Source organism: Phoxinus phoxinus, assembly GCF_949152265.1.
Source record: "Phoxinus phoxinus genome assembly, chromosome: 22".
In the NCBI taxonomy this organism is placed as follows: Eukaryota; Metazoa; Chordata; class Actinopteri; order Cypriniformes; family Leuciscidae; genus Phoxinus; species Phoxinus phoxinus.
Window position 1 is genome coordinate 18,172,547 of NC_136897.1, and position 12,808 is coordinate 18,185,354.

At 37.6% G+C, this 12,808-nt stretch overlaps 1 protein-coding gene across 5 annotated transcripts in view; it reads right to left on the bottom strand.

Annotated features, from left to right (window-relative positions):
* Positions 1 to 9,727, bottom strand: part of plekhg5a (pleckstrin homology domain containing, family G (with RhoGef domain) member 5a) — a gene marked incomplete at its 3' end in the record, with an annotated part of 38,023 nt that extends 28,296 nt beyond the window's left edge. The window contains exons 1-3 of one of the 5 annotated variants that reach the window (XM_079596854.1): positions 9,604 to 9,727; positions 5,735 to 5,828; positions 5,373 to 5,564 (exon numbers count right to left, since the gene is read on the bottom strand). In XM_079596854.1, coding sequence (XP_079452980.1) covers positions 5,373 to 5,427 — 55 coding nt within the window. In that variant the 5' untranslated portion in view covers positions 5,428 to 5,564; positions 5,735 to 5,828; positions 9,604 to 9,727. Of the gene's footprint in view, positions 1 to 2,350; positions 2,541 to 5,372; positions 5,829 to 9,603 lie in introns of those variants that run through there. The other 4 variants (XM_079596853.1, XM_079596851.1, XM_079596856.1 and 1 more) reach the window with 4 other exon arrangements.
* Positions 9,728 to 12,808: the final 3,081 nt, after the last annotated feature.

Below are 12,808 nucleotides of genomic sequence, written 5' to 3' on the forward strand. Positions count from 1 at the left end.
GCTGCCACCTCTAAACTGGCTGAACAGAAGCCATGGATGATTACAGACAACAACATAATCAACAGCATAGACACGAAATAGAGGCAACATTACGTATTACTGAGAAACATTCCTATAGATTGATTTCTTACAAAATAGTAAGTATACAATGCTACAGTGATGGTATATTGATACAAGGTTGTTTATTAACTTGTGGGGGGGGAAAAGGTAAGCAAAAAAAAAGTCTTAACTTGTTTTGAAAAAGTTAAACACCCAAACTAGTTCATTTAATTTTCTATTAACAAAGTTTTTAAAAAATCTTGATGGACTGAGTCATAATTTGAGTTTTTTTATTTTTTAATACACTTATACACACACTAAATATTGAAATGGTTTATGATTGTTTTGCTCTTTATTCAGATTATCATAGTTTAAAAATGTCATACAATAGTTTAAGAATGATAAGAGTAAAACAATAAAAAATCTATGCATAAAGGGCATTTTAGCATAAATCAATAAATGGTCAAAGGAACGCCCATACAATGGTTGTAAATGTTTGATATTTTCATATACCATGGTATTTAAAAGGTGCACAGTTCCTACTTCATCAAGGCATCTGTGTCTTTTCCAACATCCTAAAAGAAGAACATCACCACACAGTCCAAGCTAAACTCTAGATTTTATCCTCAACACATTCCATCTCACGTCACCTCCATCTTTCGATGAAGAATATTCCGTTTCTCCTTCTTTAGTCAGAGAGGTAGAGGGCACCTCCTAAAAATCCTCTATGTTAGGAATGTGCAGAATGCCAGGAACTGTTTTTAATGCCCCTCTGTTTACCCAGTTGTTTGCTGAAGTTCCTGAGGAGCGCACATCTACTGTCTCAAGTGCTAGAGCGGAAATATTTTATATTATACTTGTTTTCTTTTGCCTCCATTGGAGGAACACCACGCTGATGCCAAGGATGCCAGTATATGTTTTGGAAAGTCTGAGAATGTCAAAACATTACCAGCTGAAGGTCTGGAAGCGGAGTTGTCATTGATTCTTTATTCCTAGCTGACTAATCCTCTTGCGTTTTGGACTTAAATGAGATTAGACAGAACCTGACATTGCAAAATTAGCTCAACCGATCCCGTGAGTTCAGGGAGGCACAACCTGCTTATGTAACCATAGGCAGATGGGCAATGTCTTTGGGAAACTTTTTGGTCCGACTTAAGAGGAACAGAAATGACACACTTCACTTCATTGCACAACTGCTAAAAAAAATTCAAAAGCTTTAAAATAAATCTAAAGGTTTAGGTAAACAGAAAGAAAAAAAACATTTCCTTGACTGTATGAACAAAGAGAGATAGAGTGAGTGAGAGTGAGTTATTAGTCAAAATATTTCCAGAGGCAAAGGTCATTCAAAGTGGGTCCTAATAGGGCATTAGCACACAGATTAAATGGTAAGGATAGTAAGTATGGACGAGCTAAAACTCACTCTCCCCCTGCACTTTGCTGTCACATTAGTCTCTTAAAAACTTCTGACTACTTGGAAAACAAACCACACCAAACATGTGGTTCTCCACACAAAGCCAAAACAAAGGTTTCAAAAAAGAAAGAAGCCACACACACACACACACACACACACACACACACACACACGTTGGGTTGTCATGTTTTATGGGGACATTCCATACTGTACAAGGCAAGCTGTATATTCTATCCTCTAACCCTAAACCTATATAACAGAAAATTGTCTGAATTTTTACATTAAAATAAAAAAAACTCTTAGTATGATTTATACACTGCTTTCCTCATTGGGACCAAAAAATCTCCCAACAAGGACAGAGATTTTGGATATTGTTATTATATTATTAAAGTTTCAGCCTATCCCTTGCATAAAACTATTAGGAAGATTTGGACAATTGTGCTAGTGTTGTTTTGGACTACTTTTATGATGCATTTAAGATTTTTGTTCATTTCAAAGCTTTATAGTCCATGGTCTATGGTTTATTATTTAGCAAAATATCTTAATTTGTTAAATATTTTTTGTTTTTTTACAGAAGAATGAAAGCCATGCATGTTTGGGAACGACTTGAGAGTAAGTAAATGATGACAAAATTTTCATTTTTGGGTGAACTATAGGCCCTCTGAGAAAAATGTTGTAATCTTAGTCATTATATGAAAACCGTATTTGGTTGTAAGAAGAAACATGGCATGAGAAATATGGCATAACACAGAGCCTATCCATCCAATTTTATATAATATCTTCAAAATTACAAACAAACAACTTATACAAATTTTGCAAATTACCTTTGGAGCAAAAAATGTATAATGATTCAACCAAATTGTCTCACACCATTCAATGCTGTCAATTAAAATCTCCTACCACAAAACTTCTGGGTAATGTCCATGAGGGAGGTCCAGGTGTACTTCTCCACTCCCAACTCACTCTGTGTACATGGCAGAGTTTCCAGTTCATAAGACCCATGCCGCCGCCAAGAGAACATCGTGCCTCACAATCTAAGCACAACGGATAAATCTAACGCCACATCTCACTTGTTAACACGGAGGAGATTGAGATGATGTTCTTCACTCCTTGAACCAAACATCAGTCTTTAGATGATTACTTCTCTTCATGTTTCCCCAAATTAGAGAATCTACTAAAACTTGAGTGGCTTCTCTTGTGGAGAAAAGTTCTCAGAATACTGGATTTCTCTAAAGTTTCCAGGCAGGGTGCTTTGGACTTTGTGAGCCAGTATGTGAAGGGGGAAAAAGAGGGGGGCTTGACCCACACAGCACGCCAGACAAGCGCTGCATTCATCCACATGTGAAGTGCATGCTGGGATGTGAGGGAGACTTGGACCTGTGACTTTTCAGAATGGCAAGAGATACAAAGCTGCCTTTTGAGATGTCCACCTACTTGTAGCCCACAAACTCCATGCATCTCAAAGTTACAGTATCATATAGAGCAATGAAGCAGAAATCATAGTTTACAGACTCTCAAGCCAGAGTCAATGATATAGAGCAAGTAATGAAGGACGATAACCTCTCAAAAGCAGGTTTAGAACGTTGAAAATGAGAAAGAGTTAAGATAAAGATTAAAAGAATAGCTGCGAGAGTTGGCGAGTGCCCTCCACAACACCCACAATTTCTAATTTTGCTCTGACAAATTAGAGAGTAGCATGGGAGAGTCTTAGCTGTTGGGATCCAACATTTCCAGCCATATGGTAGTGATTTGGAGCAGTGTGACGTGCAGGGGTTAGTTTTAATGACCAGGCTTCCAGTGGCAGTCAAGCCAATATGCCGCAGTCTCAGACTCTGTCAGCTTAATCATTCGCTGGGACATGTACAAACAACAAAGCTCTTTTCATCTTCACCTAGACATTTCTCTCTGCGAGCTAGTGTACAAAAACGTCTTTTATAATTACAGCTTGTTTCATCTGGCTGTTTTTACATTAAATAATTACGTTCGAACTTTATTGTCGAGACATAGCATTCTTGTTTCTGCTGTGCATTGCTCTGTAGTTGTTGTTTGACTATTCAAATAGCTCGTCTGGTGTATTGTTGTGCTCACTCACGGTTCTGAGTACATAAAAGAGTTTAAATAAAGACTAGGACTGTTCATCGATAATTGAGTAATCAGTAATTAATCAAGTTAATCACATATAATCTCACTGATAAAAGCAACCAAATGAAGATAATTCAAGATATTATGTGGCAGACAAAAGCATGACTACATGTCTAGCATGTCTTTAGAAATACATGGTTCAATTGCATTTAATCGGATAAATAAAACAGTATGAGTGTCTATTCACGAGTCAGATTTTTCTTCAATTTGTCTATTAATTTAACAAGTTAGTGTTAGATATACCGTATATCTCACTAACTTGTTAAATAAAATAAAAATATATAATTTATATATTTTTTTAAATGTTAGTCTTCAAAAGACATAAAATAATACAAATTTGCTACAGACACCCACTGTCCATCTGTGATCTCCATCTACGATGGTGCATTAACACCCCTAGCGAGATTGTAATAATATAATATACAAGTAATATTAATTTGGTTAAATGCTAATGATCATCACATACCACACCCAAATGTTGTCTGCAGCATTGCATTTGGCTCGTCATCATCCTATCTTCAGCTCATAATACTCAGCGTGTAAAACATATGTTACCACCAGCATATTGGCCACACATGAAAGAACACTGTGGTGTGACAGCTACTACAGTCAATTATAATAACTAGGCTAATCCCCTGATCTGTGAATCTCCTGACATTGTTTATCTTTGTTTAAAACACTAGCATTAGGACAGTCATGCACGTGGCAAACTATCTGAAACCAGTAATGGGCTTGGTTTGGAGGCTAGATGGCAAATTAGTCAGCCAAGTGACAGTTCCCAAATAGCCTAGACAGTTCCATGCAACGTCTCCTATTCAAAATCAGGTCTCTATTTCTGGTATTCTTCATCATAAATTCAAATACTTAGACTATATTTGACATTATTTTAAGAAATACTACTCAATTGCTTCACTGATAAACTGTGAGCTTCATAAAAGCCCCATTTGTTAGTTTGAAGTTTGAATTTAATAACTATGGCCCTGGACCTCACAGACAGAACATAAGAGGCATTTCCTTTGGTTGGCAGAGTCACTTTGTTTCCACTGTCAAACTATTTTTTTATAAGGATTTCAAACTATTTATATTGCTGAAAAGAATATAAAAATTAATGATCTTGTGGTCAATCTTACTGGGAAAAAAATTAACTAGTTGCACACTATGAGTTCCTTTGGCTTTTTGGAGTTTCCTTACATTTTGTACATGTAAAATGTAATAATATAAATACTGACCCTCTAATTATAATAGTCAATATCTATGAATTGGAACCACTTCATGTAAAATCAGCTGGTATAACTTTTATCTGGAAAAATCAACCTAAATGCAATCTACCCTTGCAGCACACCTGCAGTCTAAGAGAAAACTTTCCTTTAGTCTAAGTTACCACCCTTACCTTACCTGGTTATCACCCAAGTTAATGCTTTCCAAACTTGTGAAAATAGTGTATGTCACTCATAATGAAAATACAAAAAACACATACGCACGAAATCAAATCTCATCAGGCTTACAATGGTGCACATGAGGAATAGTTTTCCGATACGTTCATGATGATTCTGAAGCTTGACATCCCAGTCATCATTCATTTTCATTAAATGGAAAAGTGACTGGGACATGAACGACGGAATTCCGGATGAACGATCCCTTTAAGACTTCCTTAAAAACTTATCGCGTCAGCACGCGGTTTTAGCACTAGTTTCCATCATTTCCAAAACTATATGCCCAATATACAGGTACACCTCACATTATTATTGCAGCCCGGTAACACAGACAAAATTCCACTTACCAAGTAGCAAACGAAGTCCAAGCCAGCTCTTGGGTGGCGAACCGTATCGATGCATTATGTGCTGTTAACCATGTGGGTTAATTCCCAAGTCCGGCGTATTCATCTGTTGTTCTCAGAGATGAGACATCCGACCATCCGCTGCTAAGTGTCAGCAGTAGAGCAGACATGAGCTCTGACGCGCTGTTGGCAATCCTCCAAAAACAAAGCGCGAGATAAGTCACTTTAACTAAGTTTGATATTACTGACATCTATATATAATATACAGCGTACAATGGGCGTTCCCATAGCTACTGCAAACTATTACGTTTCTTTAAAATATCTTATCTCTTATCTGTATGCTTGAGTGACGTCCAGCTCTTCACCTTCCGTGTACTGGAGAGACACAAAAGGACCTGTTGACTGTGCCGTTGACGCACTAAGTTTTTGTCTTCTTTCTGGCCTCAAGGTTTACTGAAACTTATTGAATTGCGTTGTAAGAACATGGCATTATCCACTTTCAAAGTCAACATGACATCTTTTTTTAGCACGCACAGCTTTGTGTCATGTTAAAAAAAGCAGATGTTATTCCATAAAGGCACTGTTGTCTCCTCCATTTCCTATACTACCTCATTAAGTCTTACCTACTTTACACGCAGGTGTTTCCCTAACCTACCTTCCCCATCTTCTCTCTTAGGAATCTGACATTTCATCTTATCTTTCAGACCAGATATTTAACGGCAAAATGCTACATTTATTCAGCTGTCCAACAATTGACTAGGCCTACTCAATTTTCTGCCGCTTATTTCTGTATTGACACATGACTTTCTCAAGCTGTACTTTTTGTTTTGAGGTTTTTTTGCCTTTGCGCTCGCGGCATGGCGGATTGCTATATACATGGCGGAATTTGAAAGCGGAAAGACTGAACGCTTCTCCAGAGAGGAAACAGGCAAGGTTTAAGCGCGCAAGCAGACCATCTATGGGACAACCCGGATTCCACCATATCTTTATGTAAACAATAATAATATTTTACATTGTAATCCTTTTATTTTTGGCATGTTTGTGTGAGCTGCGCATCCCTGTGTGTGTAATAAGCAGAGTGTTTACACATTGTGCACCCGGCTATGGGCTCATACTAATGTGCCCTTTAAAAATATTGCGCAGTCTATTTCTGTTGCCTCAAAATAAAAACACGCCAACAATACGCCTGAACACACCTCATTTTCAGACCAGCCCATTGGTGCACAAATGGGTGCAAATGCATTGGCTATTTAAACAACATGGCGCAAGACGTGAAAATGATAACTGAGTCAGGCTGAAACTAGCTAAAGACACTTGCGTTGCGCCTGGCGCCGCATTTCTCCAGGTGTATGATATGGTCCTTATGTTCTTTGTTTACATAGGCTACATCATAATTAGCTGTTATGTTTTCAATTCTCATCATCAATTATATTCCAAACGTGACTCAACTGAGTTAGAGTCGCCAAAAAATTAAAATTGCAATAGTCAACTCTTCCCTATTGTGACGCATCTAAAAGTGAGCTTCTCGAACAATTAAAAAATGTATGGTGCCCTTATACAGTAATCACAAAAGAAATGAGAACAGATGTTGCTACAAGGGGGAGGGGAAGTTTGATTAAAGGTTATGAAGGCACACATTTAAAAAGAAATGATGTGCACAGTGGAGACTTCAGATGCCCCAACGCCTGTGATAAGACGACTCGACGCCTGTGAAGAGACGACCCAACGCCGGCGATATGTTATGCCCTAAATTTCATGATTAACTAACTGTATTTTTGTATGTATATTTTTGAAATGCATTTTCTGTAAAGCTGCTTTGAAACAATGTGTATTGTGAAAAGCGCTATACAAATAAACTTGAATTGAATTGAATTGAACAGTACAGTACAATAATTAATTTATAATAAATCTTGCAATATTCCATAAACAAAAAAGAATAGTCCGTTTTGATTTCATGGTGACTTTAAATTAATGGATGCACTCTCTTGCCAGCCTACCCCCCCATCCCTTTTCATCTCTTTTCAGTACAAGCAAACCTGTTCATGGCTTGCCAAGCAGTCCATATGTGGAGCATTAACCATCTGAAGCTCTCTCTCCCCCTGCCTCCTACATTAAACACCTTGTGCATAAACCACACTTACTCTCTTCTGCAAAACAGACAATACTGCCTTAATCTTCTGAGCTAATACTCACCATCACTACTATTTGGGTTCTTTATAGCTGTTCTTGACACAGCGCGTCTGGAGAAACTATCTTATTCTGTCACTGTTGTGCAAAATCTCATGGTGCTATCCATCACATTTGAGACTTATTTGTCCTTGCTAGTGAATCATGTGTCTGGAATGTGGACATGTTGAAGGTGTCTGGACCTTTGAGCTGGACATGATGTTCCCGACTGCTGAGTTGAGAAGGATTGGTGCCCTGAGCTGAACGGCAGACCTATGATGATCTATACCTGGGTTGTTTTGGATCAGATCCCATCAACGTGTAAGATCGCCTTTATCAGGTGTGACAAATCCCTAATCCATTCAGGTTGACAACAACTATGCTTTTATAAACCAGGTCTGTCAGACATTTTAAATCTGTTGTTTGAGTAGTCTAAGCTCTTATCCGACACCTGACCATGGTCTATAAAACAGATTAAAAGAGATTACCTCATCTTTGATAACATGTGCTCAAAAATATACACCGGCTGTCCTTTCTGCCAAAGAAAACATGCATATGGTCTCACTACCCTCATACAGAGTAATAAATTAATACATTACTGATGGTCTAAAATGTATATACTCATCATTATCATCCCTTAAATACTGTATGCAGTCTATTGAAAATGATTACTGGCTTTTGTGAGCTGAGCATGTGTGTCTGCTCAGACTCATGGCTAACTGTCTCTACAAGCTTTTCTTAAGCTGATTAGCAGCTCGGCAGATTAATTCATTAGTTTGGAAAAATAATGAATACATTTAGGCCATTGTATCAGTGGACTGGGGCCACATTTAGTTATATTTTTCTTTTTTTTCAGACTATAACACATCTATCTGCAATATTTTTGTATTGAAAACATATGTTCCAAAAGTAATAGTAAATATTTACATTTAGAAAGACTTTTATAATGAAATTATAAGAAAGAATGATAATTGAGTTGAATATTGATCATTCTGAATATAAAATGATGTCATGTTGGGGCAAAAAAAAAAAATCATATTAACCACAATTCCACAAATAAGAGTGAACCTCAAAGTTTTATAATACATTTATGTATTGTATTTTTTATGTATGTAATGTTTATACATTTATGTCAAAAAAAATTCTGTGCAGAGAATGTTGGCAAAACCCAAATGACCTTTTCACCTGTTGCCAGCTGAATATGGTCCCTAAAGTAAACAGAGTTTTTTTTTTTTTTTTTGACATGTGCTGTCCCACCTTCAAGTAAAAGATGTTCCTGAATGTACAGGGATGGTCTAAGAACAGACCTGTCTTTGTTTATATATAAATGTCCTGAGTGTTTTTTTGTTTGCACTTCCTTGCCTGTCAGAGACGAGCTACTTCTGGCACTTTACATTCCATACTTTAGCCCGATGACTTCACAAAGTTTGCTGCATTGACTTCTTGTCAAAGTTTGTATGACAGATGCATTTCCTCTCCTCTGTGACTATTGTTACATTGTTGGTCAATTCAGCTTGCATACTTAGTTTGCTGTTCTAAAAATAAAAATAAAATAGGCTGTCTTTTTTCTTCTTCAGAAAGCATCTTTTTTATAGTTTAGTAGGCTATAGCCTAGTTTTTTTAGACGTTTTACAATTATATATATATATTTATATTTTAATTATAGAATCAATAATTATTATACAAAATATTAAATATTAAAAGTATTAAACCTGAAAAATAAGTTGGATAGCTACTCGGAGCGGTTTGTGACTCGAATTTATGCAATAGCAACACTATCAAAGCTGCAATAAATCTGAAATGATTTCTTAATTCAGAATATAGGTGAATGCGTTCGGGGAATTTGCCTGTTAAAAGTAGGCTGGGCCTACTATAACATTTAAAGCCCCTTAAATTAGCCTACGACATGAGTTGAAAATAGATTCGTTCATTTTGAACGAGATCGAACGATCGAACCATGGATCGAACGCTGGAGACGCTCTGAAGGGAGCTGGGTGGGATCTTATGCTTTCAATGCTAGCTCGCGAATCGCGATTGCTAGCCTCTCCGAAAAATTGCCTACCCATACCTTTAAAGTCGACATGATGCAGGAGTTGCAATCGTCTTTTCTTCCCTGTTGTGGAGTTACATGGCGGGAATTTATTGGACCGTTGTTATTTGCTGCAATCTCATGTGAGTGACTGACGCAGTTTGCTGGAGGGGAAAGGTTATTTTCCCACCCTCGTCATCATCAGAAAAGAGAACAGATTTAGTTGCAAGAGGTAGGGGAAGTGTTTTCTTGATTAAAGATCATGAGAGCAAGTGAATAAAAAAATAAAATAAAAAAAAAGCTTATGTGCACAGATAAATAATTTATAAATATTGTGCATTAGGCCTACATAAAAATAAGAGTTGTTAATTTTAGGCCTACAATACAAATAAGAGTTGTAAATTTTGATTTCATGGTGACTAAAAAAACGTAAGAAATTTTGTGTTTTATAAGTCCCCCTGTCACAATTGCCCCCGGTCTCCCCTACTGTATTCATCTCAACTGTTCATTTATCTTGAAGGTTAAATTTAGATGCTTGAAATTAGAACTGTCAGCAGCATACAGCCAAAGTCTGCAGTCAGAGAGAGTGAAGAGAAAAAGAGAAAGACTGCCTGAGGTCTTGATCAGATGGTTTTTAATCAGTTCCTTTCCACCACTCCCCCTGTCTTGCCCTTTCCTTAAGTTTATTTCTTTAGTTTCCCATGCTTCATGTCTACAGTGAGTTTTATCCTTTCACTACAGTGAGTTTTATCCTTTCACTCTCACTACTCTGTTTCCTCCATATCCACCTCTGACCACGCCATGAACAATATGACTAACTATGCAAGATGTGGACAAAACATAGTTATTGCAAAATCTATTCTGCAAAATGCACAAAATATGAGTGCATGCCTATTGGGCTAAAATACTAAAAATACTATATAACTAGGCCTACTCAAAATATGTAATAATGAGATACACATGGCAGAGCTTTTTGAATGTGTATAGCTTATTGAATAACAATTCTGCGGAGTTTTTTGGATACAGATTCCATGAAGGCCTAGCTATGACTGAAGCAAAAACTTGTTTTGGTTTACCATGTACTTTCATCACTCTGTCTGGTTTTGGTATTCATGCATTTACTTCCCCCTGGTGGTAAAACCTAGTAAATACAGGACTCTGACAGACTGTAAAAGTGATTCTGCTATCACATGAAATCAACAGACTGAAATTCTGAGTCACCTGGGTCTTTACGCTTTGTCTCTGCTGCTTTTCCTGGTGACAGGAGCTGTTAACACTTGGATGTGAGAGTGAGTGTGCTGCTAGATATTCCTCTGGGCTCGCACTGTCAGATTTCATTCCCTCAGGCACAAATATACTGAGTTCAGTGTACCCAGCCTGCAGGCTATCATCAACAAAGAAAGCACAATGGATTTGAAGTTAGCCAGTTGCAGCTGCATTGCAGGTTCGTGTTTATATGGAGGGGGTTGGTTTAGGACCGTCAAAACCTAAAATCACCTGCATTAGGGGGACCAGCCAACAGTTTAAAAAAAAAAAGCCTTTATGACCAGTTTTAATGAAAATGTACAAATGGGAAAGGTTTGTATGACAGTTCGTGTTTTATCGTTAGGGATCATGTGACCATGTAATAGCCTACGCATGCGCATGACGTCATCATTTTCACAAATTCACGTTTTTGTTAAATGGAGACGGTAAAGGCATCGTTTTCAAAACCTTGCACAATGAAACTTATTTTCAAAAGCTTGCGTTTTCAGGCCCCCAAAACGCTGTTGTCGTGAAAATGACCAGCCAAAGCGCATAAAAAGTTTTCCGTTTTCAGTTGAAAGCAGTGTCATGTAATCATACCCTAAGGGCCCTATCATACACCCGGCACAATGCGGCGCCAGGCGTGACGCAAGTGTTTTTTTACTAGTTTCAGCCTTACGCAGTATCATTTTCACGTCCTGCGCCATGTTGTTTAAATAGCAAATGCATTTGCGGCCATTTATGCGCTCATGGGCGTGCTGGTCTGAAAACGAGCTGTGATCGGGCGCATTTGTTGGTGCGTTTCTATTTTGAGGCAACTGAAATAAACTGCGCCATTGACCAACAAAAACCTGTTCTAAAGTCACTGGCGCAGTATTTATTTTTTTGTTATTTAAAGGGCGCATTATTAAAAGAATACTCCACTTTTTTTGGAAATAGGCTCATTTTCCAACTCCCCTAGAGTTAAACAGTTGAGGTTTACCATTTTCAAATCCATTCAGCCGATCTCCGGGTCTGGCGATAGCACTTTTAGCATAGATCAATGAATCTGATTAGGCCGTTAGCGTTTCCTCTCTGGAGTCTTTCCGCTTGCAAATTCCGCCATGTAAATAGCGAATTCGCCATTGGCGCAAGCGCAACTGATGGCTTTTAAAGGGAATGGAAGATGAGACTCTGATTGGTTTATTGCACGTTATGCCCAAAACATACCCATTACTCATTAAAGCAACCCCAAGGAACTTTTCCTCTTCGGTCACCCTACAGATTGAAAGCGGAATTGTCCATTACCGCTGTCGTAAATAATTTAGCCTACTGTCGCACGCAGGCTCTCTGTTTATCCAGCACCGGCTTTGGAATGAACGATGTCCAAAGACAAGGTAGAGTATGATGCATGATTTTATGAAAGTATGATGTATTGCGACATCAGAAACGAAGAAAAACAAAAAAATGACTATTGCTATTGTGACTATATAATGACTATTGTTGTTATTAGAACTACAGAAACGCGATTCGATCTGGCAATCTTACATAGTGTGGTTATAGCAGATAAAGGACCGCAAAGCGGAGGCATAAGTGCTTTTCACCCTGTTACCACTTTATGAATCACTGAAACGATTTTGGAAACATTATTTTAAGGTAAAAAATCTTCCTTAGTGTTGCTTTAAGAGAATAGCAACAACACTTTTAGACCATGTGCCGGTCGCGCCAATCATTTTTCCCGTCATTAAACTTGCATAAGTGGATTTGGACACGCCCTAAGTGCACTTGCACTGTGCGCTTTAGACCATGCTCTTAGATCGTTAAAATAAATAAAATAAGTGTTTAATGTCACTTTTGATAAATTTTGTCTTTGAATAAAAGTATTAATTTCTTTAAAAAAATCCAACTGACCCCAAATTTTTTAAACAGTAGTATAAATAAAATTGTCTTAGTATACAACAGTAGAAACTAACCACCAGAAAAGTAAAACGAATGAGTTTGTGTAAAGTAAAAAGTATGA